This window comes from Narcine bancroftii, chromosome 8 (genome assembly GCF_036971445.1).
Source record: "Narcine bancroftii isolate sNarBan1 chromosome 8, sNarBan1.hap1, whole genome shotgun sequence".
Taxonomy (NCBI): Eukaryota; Metazoa; Chordata; class Chondrichthyes; order Torpediniformes; family Narcinidae; genus Narcine; species Narcine bancroftii.
The window spans coordinates 75,286,840-75,307,103 of NC_091476.1; the positions used below are offsets into that span (position 1 = coordinate 75,286,840).

The 20,264-nt window shown below is 53.8% G+C and overlaps 1 protein-coding gene across 5 annotated transcripts in view; it reads right to left on the bottom strand.

Moving 5' to 3' along the window:
- Positions 1-2,069: 2,069 nt before the first annotated feature.
- The window catches only part of mark2b (MAP/microtubule affinity-regulating kinase 2b), a 111,938-nt gene continuing 93,743 nt past the window's right edge, over positions 2,070-20,264 (bottom strand). For 4 of the 5 annotated variants that reach the window (XM_069894218.1, XM_069894215.1, XM_069894216.1 and 1 more), the window contains exons 13-19: positions 19,341-19,507; positions 19,134-19,234; positions 17,263-17,394; positions 15,982-16,242; positions 10,523-10,549; positions 4,726-4,770; positions 2,070-3,576 (exon numbers count right to left, since the gene is read on the bottom strand). In XM_069894218.1, coding sequence (XP_069750319.1) covers positions 3,234-3,576; positions 4,726-4,770; positions 10,523-10,549; positions 15,982-16,242; positions 17,263-17,394; positions 19,134-19,234; positions 19,341-19,507 — 1,076 coding nt within the window. In that variant the 3' untranslated portion in view covers positions 2,070-3,233. The remainder of the gene's footprint in view (positions 3,577-4,725; positions 4,771-10,522; positions 10,550-15,981; positions 16,243-17,262; positions 17,395-19,133; positions 19,235-19,340; positions 19,508-20,264) is intronic. The other variant, XM_069894217.1, reaches the window with a different exon arrangement.

Below are 20,264 nucleotides of genomic sequence, written 5' to 3' on the forward strand. Positions count from 1 at the left end.
GCACAGACCTCGAGGTCCTCCCCTCCCCCACAGCCTCAGCGAAGCAGAAGGTTGTGTGTGAACACAGGCGGGGCTGCGCTGCTGTTCCTGCAAGTTTGTGTCACCGAGCCTGCGTGTGGTTCTGGGAGCCAGGCCAAGTTCTCCAAAGGACGTGAATTGACTGTCTTCAGGCAGGAACGAGCATTTTGGGGAGGGTGGGAGGAGTCTACTGCAGCTGCCCATGGACCCAGGCACTAGCAACTGAGACAACCCGAGGGGAAACATCAGAAATCGGAGCGCAGTTGGCCATTCAGCCCGTTGAGCCCTGCCAGTAAATGAGATCAGGGCTGATCTGATGATGGGCTCATCTCCACCAACCTGCCTTTTCCCCATATCCCTTAATTTCCCCACGATGTAAAAATCAACCAACCTGTCTTAAATCTATTTTCTGAGGTCACCTTCACTGCTTCAATGGGCAGCGATTTCCACCGTCTGGGAAAGGCAGTTCCGCAGTTCCTCCTCATCTGCGTCCTAAATCTGCTCCCCTTGTTCTGGTCTCCCCCACCAATGGGAACAACTTAACCCACCTCTATCATCTCTGCCTTTCATAATTTTATACCTTTCTATAAGGTCCCGTCTCATTCTCTAAATCCCAGTGAGCAGAGTCCCAGACGACTCGAACCCCCTCCTCCCTGGAATCAACCTGGTGAACCCCCTCTGCACCATCTCCAAAGCCCTTCCTCGAGTAAGGAGACCAGATCTGCATGCAGTTCTCCAGATGCAGCTTCACCTTGTACCTTATTTAAATTTTTTGATACTTTGACAGTTTTACACGGACCGTGGGATTCGAATCCTGGTCCTGATCTCTAGTGCTGTGTTACATTGACTGTGTGGCCAGACTGCGGCAGGATGGTCGGTGGCCAATATAGTTTCAAAGTGTGACAGTCAGCTCGACGCTGTTACAGCGTCAGTGACCCAGGTTCAAAGCCTGCGCTGTCTGTGTGGGCTTTCCTTGGGGTGGGGGGGGGGGCCTCCGGTTTCCACCCTTCAATTGTAGGTCAATTGGGCGGCACGGGCCCGTGGGCTGGAAGGACCCATTAGCGCACTGTCCGTCTAAATTTATGAATGTTAAACGGTGCCACAACCCTTGTCCCACTTTGAATGCTCCCTAGATCCTACTCCATCAAGGACACCAGCCAGACCACAGTTAAACTATAGACAATGAATCTTTCTCATCACAAAGGCATGATTTTTCCAGCTCACATTTAACACACTGATCACCCCCGCTGGTGCCACACTCTGGCAGAACAATTCTCCGAGGGTGTGATCTACCGAAAGGTATGATCTCAGCAAGAACTGGACAAACCAGTATCCCATGAGTCTGGGTGGCTCGTTCAGCGCTGGATCCCTGCTGTCTGCAATTTGGAATCCCTAGGCCACTGTGGCGTGGAACACCATTTCAAATACAGTAGTTCCTCCCCCCCCCCCCCCAAATAATGTGACCAGGAAGGGGGGTGGCGGAGGTCCACTTGCTCTCGGCTCCTCTCTCTTACCTGTACCTCAGAGGACCAAGACCCTTGCTTCACCTCCGCAGCCCTGAAAGAGACAATCCCCAAACCTCTCTGCCCTTGTTATTCCTTGGAGTGCAGGAAAGGGGGGTGTGGGGGGTGATCTCATCGAGGCGTTTCGAACACTGAAATGCCTGGATGGGGTTGATGTGGCCAGGATGTTTCCTGCAGTCGGGGATTCTCGGACAAGGGGGCACAACTTCAGGATGAAAGGGCATCAATTTAACAGATCAGGGAAAAAATTCTTTAGCCAGAGTCCGTGGAAGTGAGGTTGTTGGGTTGTATTTGCAGCAGAGATCGACAGGTATTTGATTAGTCAGGGCATCAAGGGGAATGGGGGGGAAGCTGGGGAGCGAGGCCGGGTGTGTGTGCGCCTGCAGAGGTGTGATGGGCAAGGACGGTTGATGTATCTGCTGTTTCAGCACCAGGTTGTTGGGAGGAGACAGGTAAATGCTTTCCTGGGGTAAAAGCAGAGGGTGTAGGAATGCTGGGACATGGTGGCAGACAATGAGGTATCGAGAGTTTCTGTGATTCATCTACCGTTTAATTAATTAAAAAATAAACAGAGAGAAACAGCAGATTTTGAAGACAGGACAAAGTTGCGTTAGTTCATTTACAATTAAAAAACCCCTCAGATCCCCTGCAGTCAGAACCCGGGCCTCTCACGGCGAGCTGTGTTGCGCTGCGCAGGGAGAGGCGATCCATAATTCACCTTAAATGTAGCTGGAAGGGGCTCCCGGGGAGAGCGACACGCTGCAATTCAGGACATGATTATCGTGTGTGTGTGTGTGTGTGTGTGTGTGTGTGTGTGTGTGTGTGTGTGTGTGTGTGTGTGTGTGTGTGTGTGTGTGTGGAGGGGCCAGCCCAATGCCTGGCACAGGGCAGTACCAGTGTGTAGTGTCGCTGGCCTCAGCGGTAGCAGGTCCATCTACCTCATTCTCAGGGGCTAGGGCTGCAGTTGGAACCCTGGCTCAGTTCCCCAGCCATCCCCCCACTCACACTCCTGCCCCCCCCCCCCCCCCAGGGAAGCAGGGCCCTGGGGTCAGTGTAAGGGGGTGGAGACCTTGATAGTTGGCCCCTTCAGATGGGGAGAGGCAGTAATGAAGGGAGCGGGGGAAGGGGATGGGGAAACAACAGGAGCAATGGTGGGAAGCAGTAACAGGGAGGGATGGAGGGTGGGAGCAAAGGAGGGAACAGATGGGGGGGGTGGCGACAGAGGGAATGACAGGGGACGGACGAGGGAGGGAGGGGACGGACAAGGGAAGTAGATGGGGAGTGGAGGAGGGGACAGACATGGGGGGGTGGGGGGGGGGAGAGAGAAAGGTTACAGGAAGCACAAGGGAATACAGAGGTGCGAGTGGCTGATGTCGGGGAGACCAGGCGCAGACACGGGGGTGTGGAGGGAACCCTGTTGTCAGTTTAACCCCTTGAGTGCCAGGCCGGAGCGGACCAGGCTGCTACCGTCAGTTAGTGTAATGCTGTGTGTGTGAGACAGAGAGACTCCCTCCCCTCATCCACCAACCCCACCCAGGGGGAAAGGTGTGGCTGTGTGCAATGCGTGATTGGCAGAATTTAAAAATAAAACTAAAAAATAAACTTGAAAAGACTAACGCAGAAAGAAGGGGTCTCGTGAGGGAAGTAGGGTGGGTCCCGTTCCCTCTCCTGAGTCCAGTCCCAGACGCCTGTTCACAGCTTCAGCTCGTTGGCGATTTTAGAGGCAATGTTCTTGAAAGCCATGGAGGTGCCGGAGATGCGTTTAAAGCGGACGCCGTTGAGGGAAAGCCGGGGTAGCTTGCACACCTCCATCTCCCATTGCACCAGGTTGTCCTTGGCTGGGTCACCATGCATGCAGAACAGCATGTACCTGTCCCGGCCCTCGTGCTCACAGTTGTTGGCGTCCAGTACCTTGCCAATCTCTTTCATCATCTCGTTGGGCTCCATAGAGCTGGTGGTCTTCATGTTCCAGGTGAAGCGCAGGGAGCGGGGCTTCGAGTCCTTGTTCTCGTCCTTCTCACTGCCGACGGTGGGCCTGGTTGTGGGGGGGGGGGGGGAAACGTAAGAGGTGCGTTACTCACCCACGCCGTCGCAGACTCTGCCACTGCTGCTACAGCTCATCTTAGCCAAACTCGACCCCCGTTCCACTGCCCACACTCCTGTTTAACCCCAACACTCCTGTCTAACACCACCCCCAATTCTAACCCCAACACTCCCGTCTAACCCCACCCCCCGAATCTACCCCCACACTCCCGAATCTACCCCCACACTCGTCTAACCCCACCCCCCAATTTTAACCGCAACACTCCCGTCTAACCCCAGCCCCCAATTCTGCCACACTCCCGTCTAACCCCACCCCCAATTCTAACCCCAACACTCCCGTCTAACCCCACCCACCAATTCTAACCCCAACATTCCCATCTAACCCCACCCCCTGATTCTATCCCCCACAGTCACATCTAACCCCACCCCCGATTCTAACCCCAACACTCACGTCAAACCCCACCCTCCAATTCTAACCCCAATAATCCTATCTAATCCCACCTCCCAATTCTACTTCCCACGCTCCCTTCTAACCCCACCCCTGGTGGTGGAGCTGGGGGAGAGGGGAGGGGCAGTGAAGTTGGGGGAGAGGGGAGGGGTGTGCACAGTGGAGCCAGGGGAGAAGGGGATGGTGGAGTCAGGGAAGAGGGGAGTGGAGGGGGTGGTGGAGCCAAGGGAGAGGGGAGTGGAGGGGGTGGTGGAGCTGGGGGAGAGGGGAGGGGGAGTGGAGGGGGTGGTGGAGCTGGGGGAGAGGTGAGGGGGATGTGGGAGCCAGGGAACGGTGGAGAGGGGGGAGGTTGGAGCCAGTGGAGAGGGGGAGCTGATGGAGCTGGAGCTGGGAGATGAAGGAGGAGGGGAAGTGTCTGTCACTGAGGGTACAGCCTTCTGTTTTTGGGGGGGGGGGTGGGGTGGCTGAAGGGGCCTATTGAGAGCAGAGAGAGGAACCCAGTGGCAGAACCTGCTGGACTGTGTCTGTCTGAGGGACACATGACCTCAATGGGGGCGGACACATCCCTGCACAGGCCAATCACCGCATCGCGGACAGGATTGGGGAGGGAAATTTGGGGGAAGGAGAGGGAAGAAGAAGAGGGACGGGAAGGGGGGAGAACAAACTGCTCAGTAGATTGGAATGGGTTCTCACCTTACGCTCTCAGTACGTTCCCGGATCTCCCCCTCATTGGGCACCCTTGAAAAGAGAAGGAAGGAGAGTTCACATTTAGAACAGAGGCCGCGGATGGACATGATGCAGCCTAACCTTGGAGACAGTTGCCTGAGTGGCCTCCAGGTTCTTCAACACCAACGATCGCCCCCCCCTGCATACTCCTCGAAGTGAGTGAAACCATTCCACTTCCCCCTGATGTCTCCCTTAAACATCCTTCCCTTCACTTTGAACAGACGTCCTCTGATGTTTGCTACTCCCACCCTGGGAAACAGATGCTGGCTATCCACCCTGTCTGTGGCTCTCAGAATCTTGTTGACCTCTATCATGTCTCCTCTCATCCTTCTTCGCTCCAGAGAGAAAAGTCCCACCTCTGCTAACCTCACCTCATGAGACTCATTCTCCAATCCAGGCAACATCCTGGTGAATCTCCTCTGCCCCTCTCCACATCCTTCCTGTAATGAGGTGAACAGAACTGAACACAATACTCCAAGTGGGGTCTCACCAGAGATTTGTAGAGTTTCAACGTGACCTCTCGACTCCTGAACTCAATCCCCCGATGAATGAAGCCCAGCGTCCCACAGACCTTCTTAACTATCCTATCAACCTGTGCGGTGACCTTGAGGGATGTATGGATTTGGACCCCAAGGTCCCTCTGTTCTCCCACACTGTTAAGTAACTGACCATTAACCCTGTTCTCAGCCTCTGGTTTATCCGGATTGAACTCCATCTGCCACTTCTCTGCCCAACTCTGCATCCTGTCTACATCCTGTGTTAACCTTCAGCTCCATCCACAGCCCCTCCAACCTTCGTGTCACCTGCAAAATTCCTGCCCCATTCCTCCGCCTCTTCATCCAGGTCATTTATAAAAATCACAAAGAGCAGGGATCCCAGAACAGATCCTTACAGCCCCTACACTAGTCCCCGACCTCCAGGCAGAATCCTTTCCTTCCACGACTACTCTCTGCTTTCTACATGCAAGCCAGTTTTTTTATCCACATGGCCAAAGTTCCATGGATCATGGGCCTCAAGATTTTCTGGATGAGTTTCACATGGGAAACCTTGTCAAATGCTTTGCTAAAATCCATGTCGACCATATCTACTGCCCTGCCTTCAATTTTGTTACCTTCACAAAAAATTTAATTAGGCTCATGAGCCACTGCCTTCCCTTCACAAAGTCACGCTAACTATCCTCGAGTAGACTGGACTTCTCCAAATACCCACTGATCCTAACCTTAAGAATTCTCTCCATTAGTTTGCCCACCATTGACGTAAGATTCACTGGTCTATAATTCCCAGGATTCTCCCCATTACCTTTTTTAAGCTAGGGGACGACATTTGTCATTCTCCAATCCCCTGGCACCTCCCCTGTGCCCAAAGAGGATTCAAAGATCATCACTCCTGCCCCAGCTCTCTCTTCCCCACAGCAGCCTGGGGTACATCGCGTCCAGCTCCGGGGACTTATCAATCCTGATGTGTTTAAGAAGATCCAACACTTCCTCTTCCTTAATCTCCACACTGTCCAGCACACGGGCCTGTTCACTTTCGACCTCACCCTGATCAAGATTCCCTTTTCCTACCATCTTTTCCTTGTCCCAGTGGGACAAACCTATCCTGAACCCAGCACGTGGTCCTTAAACTTCCTCTGCATAACTTCTGTGCTTTCCCCCTTGTTTCCAATTTACTCTTGCTGGTTCCTGCCTCATCCCTTCATAATGAGCCCCTCCCCAGTTCAGCATTTTCCCATTTTTGTCTGTTTTTATCCTTTTCCACAGCTATGCTAAAGCTCAGGGAATTGTGGTCACTCTCCCCAAAATGTTCCCCCCACCGAGAGTTCCCCAGAACCAGATCCAATGTGGCCACCCATCTTGTCGGCCAGTTCACAGACTGTGTCAGGAATCCTTCAGCCCCATCCATCCCTCTTGCAGTCAGGAAGTGCCAGTCAATATTAGGGACGTTGAAATCACCCATAACAACAGTCCTGTATTTCCCACCATTCCAAAATCTGCCTGCTGATCTGTCCCGAGGGCTATTTGGGAGCCTGTAGACGATTCCCCACCCCCCCCCCCTCCAATTCAGGTGCAGCTCGTCCGGTTAGTACAGGTTAGACCTTCCCCAGAAAAGATCCCAATGATCCAGAAATCTGAGCCCCTGCCCCTTGCCCCAACTCCAGCCATGCCTTCATCCTCCACAACTTCCTGTTCCCTCTCTCTGGCGCATGGCACAGGCAGCGATCCTGAGATGACCACCCCTCCTAACTCCCTAAACTCCCCCTTCAGGACCTCATCCCCACTCCTATCTATGTCATTGGTCCCTACATGGACTAGGACATCCGGCTGCCCACCCTCCCCTCCAGAATGCTGTGAACTCGATCAAAGACGTCCCTGACCCTGACACCTGGAAGGCAACAAATCATCCAGGAGCCTTGATCTCGTTCACAGAACCTCCAATCCCCTCAACTAACGAACGAGTCCCCAGTCACCATCGCTATCCTCTTCTCCCCCCACCTTCCCCTTGGAGCCAAGGGGCCAGCCTCTGTGACCACCACTACTTGTCCCTGGTAGATTGTTTCTCCCCCCCCCCCCCCCCCACAGTATACTTGTGGTTGAGGGGAACGGCTCTGCACTGTCCACCTATTCTCCATCCTTCTCTAAGTCACCCAGTTACCTGCCTCCTGACTGTACCCCTGAAGCGCCCCTTTACCACTGCCTCTGCCTCCCGAATGATCTGGAGTTCATTCAGCTCCAGTTCCTTAATTCAGTCTGTCAGGAGCTGTAGCCGGATGCATGTCTTGCAGGTGTAATCATCAGCGACAATTGTGCTCTCACTGATCCGGATTGAACTTCATCTGCCACTTTTCCATCCAACTCTACATCCTGTTGCAACCTACAACAACCTGGACCCAGAACCCATTGTCGTGTCAACTGCAGATTTACTGAGCCACTCTTCATCCAAGACATTTACAAAAATCACGAAGAGCAGAGATCCTGGAACAGTCCCCGACTTGTCACCGATCTCCGATACCATCAATCTCTGCCTTAAATACACCCAATGACCCAGCCTCCGTAACTGCCCATAGCAACAAATTCCACTGATTCACCGCCCTCTGGCTGAAGAAATCCCTCCGCATCCTTGTTCTAAGTGGACAACCTTCACCCTGAAGGTGTGTCCTCTTATCCTAGACTCTCCCACCATGGGAAATACCCTATTCTGTCCATACCTTTCAACCTTCAAAATATTTCAACAAAATCCCCACTCATTTTCCTAAGTTCCGAGTGCAGGCCAAGAGCTGTTAAATGCTCCTCATATGATAACCCTTTCTTTCCCTCTGCCCAATGTGGAGATCGCACTATGCTTGCCTCCATGGTGAAGTTGCCAGCATCCACAATGTCCAGGCTTGACCCACTTGCTCTCACATCAGTCCCACAACTGACACAGTTCTGAGATGGCGACTTGAACAGATCCAAACCGTGTGCCAGAGCTACTCAAAGTGAACGGTGCGGCTCCACCCTTGGCGAGGCCTGCCCACTATACCACATGCAGATCCAGCCCCTCTCTCTCCACTCAACATGAAATACTGCTGGTTGGATTGATTCTGGAACCAGTTAATGATCAAGTCAGACTGGATGAGTTAGTGATCAATTTTGACTGCTTAGAGTTTGAATTATTGGCTGGGATCGCAGGTTGACCAAAGGACGGTATTGATCCAGGGAGGGTGGGTTTGACCAAGGGATGGTATTGATCTGGGGGGGGGGGGGGTGTTTGACCAAGGGACAGTATTGATCAGGCGGGGGGGTGGTGGGGGGGTTGACCAAGAGACAGTACTGATGGGGGGGTTGACAAAAGGACGGTATTGATCAGGGTCTGAAGGGGTCCTATTGTTCTGGGAGCTGATTACAGGGGGAGTTATTGATTTGAGCCGATTACAGGGGGAGTTATTGATCGGAGCCCATTACAGGGGAGTTATTGATCGGAGCCCATTACAGGGGGAGTTATTGATCGGAGCCGATTTTAGGGGTAGTTATTGATCAGGGAGCTGATTACAGGAGTTATTGATCAGGGAGCTGATCACAGGAGTTATTGATCAGGGAGCTGATTACAGGGGGAGTTATTGATCTGGGAGCTGATTACAGGGGGAGTTATTGATCAGAGCCGATTACAGGGGGAGTTATTGATCAGAGCCGATTACAGGGGGAGTTATTGATCAGAGCCGATTACAGGGGGAGTTATTGATCAGAGCCGATTACAGGGGGAGTTATTGATCAGAGCCGATTACAGGGGGAGTTATTGATCAGAGCCGATTACAGGGGGAGTTATTGATCAGGGAGTCGATTACAGAGGGAGTTATTGAGAGTTATTGATCAGGGAGCCAATTACAGAGGGACTTATTGATCAAAGCCGATTACAGGGAGAGTTATTGATCAGGGAACTGACTACAGGGGAGTTATTGATCAGGGAGCCGATTAAAGGTGCTGTTATTCATCTCACAGCCTATTATTATCAGGTCACACAAGTTATGGATGGGTTGCTCTCTGGTGTAGCTAACTACTGAGTTATTAAGGATCTGATTCTAATAGGAGTTTGTGATCAACTTTGTCTGATCAATTTGAGCAGATTCTGGACCCTGGGTCTGGGCAGAAGCTGGTTACTGTCCGTGCGTCGGCTGCAAGACCTGACCTGTCAACAGTCCCACTGTCCAACGAGGTCCAGTAGCCGGCAGGCTGAGTTCCAGCACACCGAAGGTGGTTACCCTTCCCCCAGGGAGAAAGGCGGCCTGGTTAACACATGCAGTGAACAGCGAGGTTGGTGTGCCTTTAATGCTGGTGCTGTTAATAGGGGTACCCGTCAGACACAGCTTTGCCACTCACACGGCATGGGGGTACAAGGGGGTGGGTGAGCTTTACGCGTGGTTAGGAGTACCCGCTTCTCTCCTCACCCGGACCGCTGGCAGCCACACCAGGTCACCAGATCACAATGGGAGGAAGGGGAGATGGTGGAGACCAAGCTGGAGGAGAGCGGGTGGGTGTGGAGACCATCCTGGAGAGGAGGAGGTGGACATGGAGGAGACCACCCTGGAGGGGATGGGGTGGGTGTGGAGGAGACCATCCTGGAGAGGAGGGGGTGGACATGGAGGAGATCAATCACCCTGGAGGGGATGGGGTGGGTGTGGAGGAGACTATCCTGGAAAGGAGGGGGTGGACATGGAGGAGACCATCGAGTGGAGGGGGCTCGAAATGACAGGACCCTCCCCGCTGTGGGAATCAGAAAGGGGTGGGTGGAGAGGGTGATCAAAAGAATGGGCAGATATCAGGACCCAGAGACACTGTAGTTTACCCAAGATCTAGAAGGTGACTGTTCCAAGCAGGAAGACTGGGTTGGGTGGTCAACTGGTAGAGGGACTCTGGACAAAGGCAATGTCTGCATTTCATTCCCAGGCAGTTGGCGCACACATATGCATGCTTACGCATGCGCACACACACACACCCACCCCACCCCTGTACTGCAGACAATCTAACCAGACTCCTCCACCTCTACCCCCACCTGACCACAGAGAACCCGCCCCGACACTGGACACCCACCCCAACCTCTCAGAACAGCATGCGTCGCGAAATGTAGCCCCCCCTCCCCCCCAAGCCCTGCAGACGGAAACCGCAGAGAGGAAAGAGGAAGGGGAGAGACAGGATGACAAGACAGAGGAGGGAGGGAGGAGGGGTGGGGTGTGAACAGCCAGTGGATTAGTAACACAACAGCACAGAACATACAATGGGCGTGTTCCTACCTTCTCGCAAATCTGAAAGACAGATTTCTAAAAACAGAAACAAGAAGAGATGTGTGAAGGGTGGGTGAGCCTGTGGCACACACTACAGAGGGCTCCCAACAAAACCCAGGCCTCCCCTGCTAGCCACAGGGCATGAGACGCAGGGGAGAAAAGTGTGGTCAGCAAAGCTGGCACTCTGTGGTGCGTTGGAAGTGTTGATTCGGTGCTGCATAGCAGGGAGTGGGGATGATAACAGATGTGTTCCCGAGGTTGGAGATGTGTGGAAGGGGGGTGGAGTTCATTATGGATCTGTCTGAGTGTTCCCGAGTGGTGGGTTGGTGGGAGGATGATAATGGGCCAGTCTGTGTGTTCCTGAAGGTGTGTGGGGAAGGGGAGACACTGGCAGCTCCTGGGGATGGGATATCCACGCTAACTAGTGTCCAGGGGCAGGAAGGGAGTGGGGATGTGGGTGGGAGGGGGTGAGGCTGGCAGCTCCTCGGGACGGCGCACACATTTCACTGACATTTCAGGCAGGAGCCTGAATTAAAAGGCTGGGGAGAAGGGGGCACTAAGGGAAACTGGAGAAGTCGACATTAATGCTGTCCGGTTGGAGGAAGCCCAGACGGAAGATGAGAGGCTGTTCCTCCCATATGAAGGCAGTCTCAGTCTGGCCGTGCACAAGACCGTGGACGGACACGTCAAGCAAGGGAATGGGCCACTGAGATGAAGGAGCAGGTGCTCACACCCAACACAGCCCTCACTCTCGTTCCCCAGGCCAATGCATGTGGTAAATGCGACTGCCCACTCACCCATTGACCAGTACACTCTGGCCGCTGGGATCAGGGAAGTGAGTGCGTGGAACGAGCTGGCAGAGGAAGCAGGGCATGAGGGGACAATCACACCATTTGAAAGACATTTACACAAGTCCGTGTGAAAGTGGGTTGAATGCAGACAGAAGGAACTGGCTCAGATGGGGGACTGGGTTAGCATGGACTAGTAGGGTCGAATGGCCTGTTCCCATCGCTGACTCCCCCCCCCCCCCCCCCCCCCCCCCCAGAATCTACGTTCATACACTGGGTGCGTGACAGAGGATTGTGAGAGGTTTCCACAGGTGGGGACATCTGGAATAAGAGGACAGAGATACAAGAGATGTATCGGAACTTTTCTTGCAGGGAGGGGGGTGATTATTTCTGGGGGATGGAGTGGGAGCTAGCAGGAGGCATGTACACTCGGGGAGGGGGTAATTAAAGAGGAGGGAGTTACAAAGATTGGGGAATTAAGGCCGCTGGGGAACTTGTACAGTAGAGATGGGGCCTGGAGGGAGATTAGTCAGGATCATGTTGAATGGTGGAGTAGGCACAAGGGGCTGAGTGGCCTCCTGTCCTTGCACACAAACAAATCTTGGGTGGGCTGCTTATCATCCCAGCTGGCTGGAAATGGTAGGTTCAGGGGGGTGGTCAGTTCGTAGCAGAGAGCAGGCACCAGGCTCCACTCTTCTCCAGAATTCCAGCCACTATTCCAGTTGGCACGTTAGTTCAGGCTCTGGGAGAGGGGTGAGCAGTGGACTCCGAGGGACGGGGGAGGTGGGGCTGAACAGTCTAGTGGGCAGCTCCATCCCACACAGCAGCACTTGGGACACAACACACAGAGGAACATCAACCACGACCCACCCGCATGGGGAAGTTAAGGAACTGGCCTGGACCCGAGAGTCCCCCACTCCCACCAGCGCCAACCCTTCAGGAGCCCCGGGGTCCCTACTGTGGACCCCAACCCTCCAGGGGCACTGGGTCCCAGCTGTGGACCCCAACCCTCCTCCTCCTGCCACCGAAACCACTTGTCACAGTCACTCTGAGAAGAAACCACTGAATCCACACTGCCCCATGGCTGGTTCAGCTAATCCCCATTCATTTTCAAGACTCATCCCAGACATGAGATTCAGGGCTGAAACACAAATGTCTGCAGACGTTGTGACAGTAGTGAAAACACAGAAATGCTGGAGAAATTCGGCCGGTCTCTCAGTGTCCACAGGAGGTAAAGATATATTACTGACGTCTTGGGCCTGAGTAAAAAGCAGGCAGGAGCCTGAATTAAAAGGCTGGGGAGAAGGGGGCACTAAGGGAAACCGGAGAAGTCGACGTTAATGCCGTCCGGTTGGAGGAAGCCGAGACGGAAGATGAGAGGCTGTTCCTCCCATATGCAGGCAATCTCAGTCTGGCCATGCACGAGACCGTGGACGGACATGTCAAGCAAGGGAATGGGCCGGGGAATTGAAATGGGCAGCGACTGGGAGATCCCTGCTATTTCGGCAGATGGAGCCGAGGTGCTCAACTAAGCGACCTCCCGGTCTGATGTAGAGGAGACCATAGCGGGAGGACTGGATGCAGATGCCCCTGGCAGATTCACAAGCGAGGTGTTGCTTCACTTGGAAGGTCTATTTGGAGGGGGGGGGGGGGGGGTGGTCTCGAATGGAGGTGAGGGAGGAGGTGTGCGTGTAAGCGGAGCATCTCCTGCAGTAGGATCAGGACTTGTGGAAGGGCTCCGGCTCAAAACGCTGGTAATACACCTTTACCTCCCATGGACGCTGAAAGACCAGCTGGGCTTCCCCCAACATTTCTGGGTGTTTACTGATATTTGGGTCACCAGAGGAAGGGCTCAGGACTGGAACATCAGCCACGGGTGTTGTGTGACCTGCTGTGTACTGTGCCAGTTCCCCAAAGTCCTCTAATCCACACATCCTGGGGAATCTCCTCTGCACTCTCTCCAGTACAGCCACACCCGTCCGATCACCAATGCAAGGTCCCAACCCTTGCACTCTGAGCCCTGATTCAACGGGCTCCTGCCATACTCCTGCGCCACCAACCTATCGAACTGTGCCACTTTCCTGGGATGCACCCTGGGTCTCTCTGCCCACCAACATTCCTGGCACCCTCCTACTGACCAGCTCTTATATCACCTCACATGTTTTCACCTGATCTAGCCCGAGACAATCTTCCTCGCCATCCACAACACCTCGTCCTCTGCCAACTTGCACACAATAACCTCCCAAACCCAAGGCAATGGTCCCAGTGCTGATCCCTGTAGCCCACCTTCAGTCGTGGGCCAGGTACCGGGAGGGACTGGGAAGCGGGAACATGTAGAGGAGAGGCCTACGGCTCATACCACCCAGGAGCCCTCACATCTTGACCCTGAGCTGGAGGGTGGGGAGCAGCAGAGACAGACCCCTTGAAGAAGCAGCTCACGGCCCAGGGCTATGGGGAGAGTCAGCAGAGAAGCAGGCTCTTTGGCCCATCTCATCCATGCCAGCCAAGATGCCCGTATCCCTCCAAGCCTTCACTGTCCTTTTAAATGTGATTGATCCCTCCTGGAACAGACCCATAGAGACACAGCACTCCCCCCGCGGAGTCCAACCACCCAGTCTGTATGCCATCGGCTCAGTACAGGTTTTAAACATCCGTTAAAGGAGCTAACAGTGGCTTTATTTATAAGGCTGAAGAACGCACAGACGGCGGGATATTGGTGACTTGAGGCGAGGAACCCATGCAGGCTGTGGGGCTGCTAGTCTGCAGTCAAGGTACTCACATTGGGCTGGGGAACTGGCTGAGGGGTACCGGGTATCAGATCAGGGATGTGAGAGGGGGTGTGGAGGGCACCGCAGGCTTCCTGATTGTTTTGGAGGTCGGGTTGCTGATGGTTTGGACTGGACTGCGACTGGACCATGGAAATTCATGGAAACACAACTCTTTTTCTTCTCTTTGTAAGGGACACCGGGCAATTTCTGCTGATGGCGAATCTTTGTCTTATGGTCGACGAAAGGAAATTTTGTATTACATCACATTTTCTGTTTTATTACATGACAAAAAAAAAATTCTTGAATCTCTACCCCATCTTCGAGCGTTAGATTATGGAGTAGAGAAGTTGGAGGTCTTGTTGGAGTTTAACAAAAATTGGTGAGGTCCCATTTGGAGCTTTGCGTTCAGTTTTGGTCACTGCTGCAGGGGAAAATGTTGCTGAGTTGGAGAGGGGGCAGAGGAGATTTATGAGGATGTTGCCGGGACTTGGAGGGGTTTGAGCTACAGGGAGAGGTGGAGCAGGCTGGGGCTTTAGTCCCTGGAGCGCAGGAGGATGGGGGGAATCTCATGGGGGTGGACAAAACTGAGAGGAATAGGTCAGGAGGACTGGGAAGGCAGAGGAGGGAGAGAGGTTCCACAGGGGTGAGGGGTGACATTTCTGCACAGAGGGTGGTACGTGTATGAAAATGCTGCAATTTTTAATAATTTCAGTTCTGTGTCCTGGTTTTCAGGGACCTGCCAGAAGTGCATATTTCTAATTGACCCTGTTTTAAACGTTAAATTTAGATAGACAGTAAAAGGCCCTTTTGGCCTCCGAGCCCGTGCCGCCCAATTAACTTACAACCATCAAGTTTAGTTTCTCTCCTACCGACTAGGTAAAAGGAAAACCAGACTCTTACTTAAACATGCTCTGCCTGCCCCCACCCCCACCCCACCCCCAGAGGGGCTGTCAGGCTCCTGTTGAGAATGGCTGCTCTGATTTTAAACTCCCTCACCCTGCAGAGAGACTGATCATTCACCTCCTGATTCGGTGAGACCGGTTGGCATAGCGGTCAGCGCCACGCTGTCACAGTGCCAGCGACTGGGGTTCGAATCCCACGCTGTCTTTAAGGAGTTTGTCCGTTCTCCCTGTGTCTGCGTGGGTTTTCACCGGGGGCTTTGGTTTCCTCCCACCGTTCAAAACATACTGGGTGGGGGTTGTAGGTCAATTGGGTGTAATTGGGCGGCGCGGGCTCGTGGGCCAGAAGGGCCCGTTACTACGCTGTATGTCTACATTTAAAATTATAAACCACAATTGGGGTCTCCAAATACTCAAGTAAAAACAGAGCCAGCCTCTCCCTGTACCTCCAGCCCTGGTAACACCCCTTTCCAGTGCATCAATGTCCTTGCTGTAGCTGTATGACCAGCATTGAAGGGATGTGTGTGTGTGAGATGGGGGTGGGGGGGGGAAGAGGAGCATGGGGGTGTGCGTGTGTGTGTGTGTGTGTGGGTAGGGTGTGTGTGTGGGGGGGTAGGGTGTGTGTGGAGGAGGAGTGTGGGTGTGTGTGGGTGGGGGTAGGCGCATGTGTGTGTGTGTGGGTGGGGGTATGTATGGAGTATGGGGGTGTGTGTGGGTGGGGTTAGGCGTGTGTGTGTGTGTGTGGGTAGTGGGTATGTATGGAGTATGGGGGTGTGTGTGGGTGGGGGTAGGCGTGTGTGTGTGGGTAGGGGCTCTGTGTGGTGGGGGTAGGGTGTGTGTGTGGGGGTAGGAGCTATGTGTGTATGCGTGTGTGTGCGCATGAATGCACATGGCCATAGCAATGCCTTACAGCCACTTGCTGCTGGACAAAAGAGTGCTGGACGCAGCAAGGGGTCCCAAGACTCAGCAAGGAGGCAGACAGGGGTTGGGGAAACAATGGAGGCGTTATTTACCTGCGCACGAACTTGGAGGTGAACTTGCTGAAGATGTTGCCGGAAGCCCCCCTCCGAGGCTGGCTGTTGCCGTGGGAAAGCGTGGGGGAAGCCGGTGGCCCATTGTAGGCAGCGTTCTGTTGGTCACGGAACTGCCGGAGCTGGCCTCCGTCAATGGTGCGTCGGCTCGCCACGCCCCGGGGGAAGTTGCTGTGATCGACCACGTTGCTGCTGATGTTGTGGGCAGAGGGTGAGGCGACGGGGATCCGCTGCGGTGCTGTGCTGTGGGGGCAAGGAGGACACATTAATGGGCATCGAGCAATTCTGGCTCAGCTGTAACTCTAAGGACCACAGTGGGGATGCCTGAGAGAAGGGGACTGAGAATGAGAGAATGTCGCCCTATTTGAGGACAGCATCAACCATGTTGCTGTGCAGTTGTCGGAATTAAACTAGAATCTTGAACAGTTTCTTCCAATCTGTGGAACGTCCCAACTCCCCGAGGCAAGGATGACCACAACCTGTGCGGGATGGGTACTGGGGAACACTCCAACTTTCACAGGACAAGGACTGCCAAATACTCCACGGGTCAAGGAACAGGGAACACCCCGATTTCTGCAGGACAGGGATCACCAAATCCTCTGTGGGATAGGGAATACTACTGGCTCGTGCAATTAGAAGACTCATGAGGGGGGGGGGTTGGGGGGTGGGTGTTGGACGAGCACCATATGGTCCCGTTAAGATGCACACCCCCTCAGACCTTGGCCTGTACTCCGTGTCCTGACCCCCACACAGAAGCAAGAGTGTTGACACTCCATTACCTTGTTTGGACCACCATGGGCTTCTGCGCCAAGGCCGGACATGGGGATCTAACAGGGAATATTAATGCCATTCCTCGGTCTGCCCCTTAGTGCCGGCACATCAAGGAGGAAGGGAATCTCGCAGCATGCAGTGGGATCTTCCCAGGCTGTAATGTACCGAGGGCTATCCCCCATCAATCAGTTGGATGTGTCAGCCTCAGGGTCTTAGTGCTCCCCCACTGCTCCCAGCTCTCGGACAGAGGCGCAGACTTGGCTCCGACGAGGACGTTTGTGAGCAATGTCCGGCAGGGGGAGTCAGGGAAGGAAGGGGCACGGGGGAAGTGGAGCTGAGTCTGCGGCCAGCTCAGCCATGATCCTGTTAACGAGGGTAGCAGGCTCTCAACGGGCAGCATGGCCTCCTGCCTCCTGGACTTGACGCCTGTTGGGAAGAGGTGGCACCCACTGAGCATTCCCCCTCCCCCACGCCCCGCCCGGGACCACTTGCCTGGGACGCTGCGAGTCACTGCTGTTCCCCATGGGTTTCGATGGGTGGACCGAGGAAGACATTGACTTTGTGTGCCGTGTTCTTGCCGAGGTCACCGACATGGAGGATATCCTGGAGCCTGGCGCTGTCAAGCTGCAAGTGGAAGGACGTTTGGTCAGAGTATATATGTGACATCACATGCAACCCTGAGGTTCTTTTTCCCGCGGACGAGGCAGAATTTCAACTAAATGGTAGTGCAAAAAAAAACTGAACACAACATTCACATGTAAACAAAGAACTGTAAACAAACTCTGCGCAATACAGAGAGATAAATCAATAAAGTGCACAGATAAGTGTCCGTAAATGAGACCCTGACTGAGTTTGTCATTGAGGAGTCTGATAGTGGATGGTGTTCTGGAACCCGGTAGTGTGAGTCTTGTGGCCCCTACACCTCTTTCCTGATGGCATCAGCGAGAACAGAGCGTGTGCTGGATGGGGTGGATCCTTGGTCACTGCTGCGTTCCTGTACATGTTCTCGACAGTGGGGGGAGGGTTTTGCCTGTGATGCGCTGGGCTGTGTCCACTACCTTTTGGAGGGCTTTACACTCAGGGTATTGGTGTCCCTGAACCAGACCGTGATGCAGCGGTCAGCATACTTTCCACCACACCTCTGTAGAAATTTCCCAGGGTTTCCAACGTAACACCAAACCTCCTCAAATGCCTGAGGATGTCGAGGCTCTGCCCACCGGCCCAGTCCTCTTCCGTCTGCCACTGAGAAGCCTCTCAGCAAGGCGCCACAGCTGGTACTCTCCATGTCCCAGGTCCACGAGACCATCTGACGCTGGAGCAGAATGAAATCATTCAGCCCATCGAATTGCACGGCTTTGAATCATACCTGGTGTGGCTGAAGCAAGTTCGAATGTACAGCATTTGACGGCTGTACTAATATATATATAATAAACTCACTCATACTCTTCTGCTGTTATCAGACTCTTGAATGGACCTCACAGTGTTGCCTTTTCTCTGTTGCAACTGACCTCTCTCCTTGCACTTGTATTCAGTGTCGCACTCATGCTACATACGAGGTGTCGAACCAGTCTGTTCACATGACAAACCTCTGTGGCTGTGCCAGACATGGTACGGGTGACAATATATGAACAAGCGAGTTGGGTGGGCTGGGGTTGCGGGCCCACAGGGGATGCTAAGAGGTCTTTGTAAGTGCGTGTCCTCCCCCTTTGGGCGAAAGAGAGCGTTGCACCGAGCAGTGCCACGTTACTGCTTCCTGAGTCAGTTCACCAACGCCCCGGCTGCCTGTCACTTCTGTGGCCCGGAGGAGACGGTGCACCTCACGCACGTGAAGTGTGAGAAGTTTCAGCCTCTCTTCACCCACCTAAAGGGCTGTTCCTGAGGTTCCAGCTGCACGTCAGCCCATGCCTCGTATCCACGGGGGGGGGTGTGGGGGGGGGGTTAGGTGGGGTCAGTTGTTCAGGGGATCTCCTTGTGGGGTTGTTGCTGGGCCAGTCTGAGCTGGCTAGTCACAGGTCAAGGCACCGGGCAGTCACAGGTTCTGGACAAGCCGACTACCTCCCTCTATTTCGGGGTTATGCCTGGGCCCATGAGGTTGTTGGAGCACGCGGTGTCCAAGGGGATGGTGGGCGAGTAGTGGGAACACTGGTGCCCCCAGAATGTTGAGGGTGTTGTCAATAGTGAAAACCCAAATTTTATTCTGGACCTGTAAACTGTATGTATGTAACAGAGGGGTGGTATTGATTAATCACTTATCGCAAATGTTCTACAATGTAAATTGTATGTTTAGATGTCGTTCTGTGTATAGTTTGTGTAGTTTTGTCATGTTGTTTGAATAAACTTTTGTAAACTTTTGTATGTATTACCTGTCCTTGCCATTGTGTATACTGCTTTGCTGGCTGATGCCAGCTCGGTCCACCATTGGCGAGTTCCTGCCCCGGTTCACACTGGTGGGCAAGGCACTGTTCTGTAAGGGGAGGGGGGGAGCGAGAGAAGAGTCAGGCATTTAGGGAAAGGGTCAGCAGACGGTAGTCTCCCAGCGTGGCAGGGCGGATGATGCGAGCGAGGCTCACCATGCCGGCAGATGTGCCAAGCTTTTTCCTGTCGGCAGCGCTGTGCGGGCTGGCCGGCACCTTGACGTTACTGTTGGAACGCTGCGAGCCCTCCTTCTCCTCCTCCGGGTGTTTGGAATCGGTGCTGTTGGTCTGGTTCCTCTTAGACGTGGGGGCATTGGGACCAGCTGTGGGGGTGAACCATGCAGGCAGGTTTATACCTTGGGCGACGAGGCACCCTTTAACCTCTCGGGCTAAACCCTCACCTCCAAGATCAATCCAGTCAACGTCTTCAACAACCCTCTGAAGCCAGGATATCCTCCCTCAAGTCAGGAGACCAGAACTGCACCTAGCAATCCAGGTGTATCCTCACCAGTTCCCCACAAGGTTGCTGCTCTCCAATCCAGTCCTTCCATCGACGAATTTAAATTTATATTTAGACAGACAGCATGGTAACCTTTCGGCCCACGGGCCCAAGCCACTCAATTGGCTACAAACCCCCGAGGAAACTCATGAGGAGATGGGGAGAACGTATAAACTCCTTAACAGACAGGGCTGGATTCGAACCCCAATCCCAATTAACGCTATGCCAACTGCCGCCCACGATGAAGGACAACCCTATTTGCTTCCTTGAATACCTGTTGCCCCTGTGATCCAATTCAAGCTGTGGACTGCAGCCCAATCAGGGACCCGTACACACGTGACAGAGAGAGAGAAAACCCTCTGCATGGCTCTATCAAACATCCTGGGGTTAGGGGTTAAATAAGAGCATGTGACCATAAGACATAGGAGCAGAACTAAGCCATTCAGCCCATCAAGTCCACCCCGCCATTCAATCATAAGCTGATCCATTTCCACACTCAGCCCCGCTGCCCCCTGTAACCTTTGGTGCCCTGGCTAATCAAGAACCCGTCAATCTCTGTCTTAAATATAGTTAAAACCCCC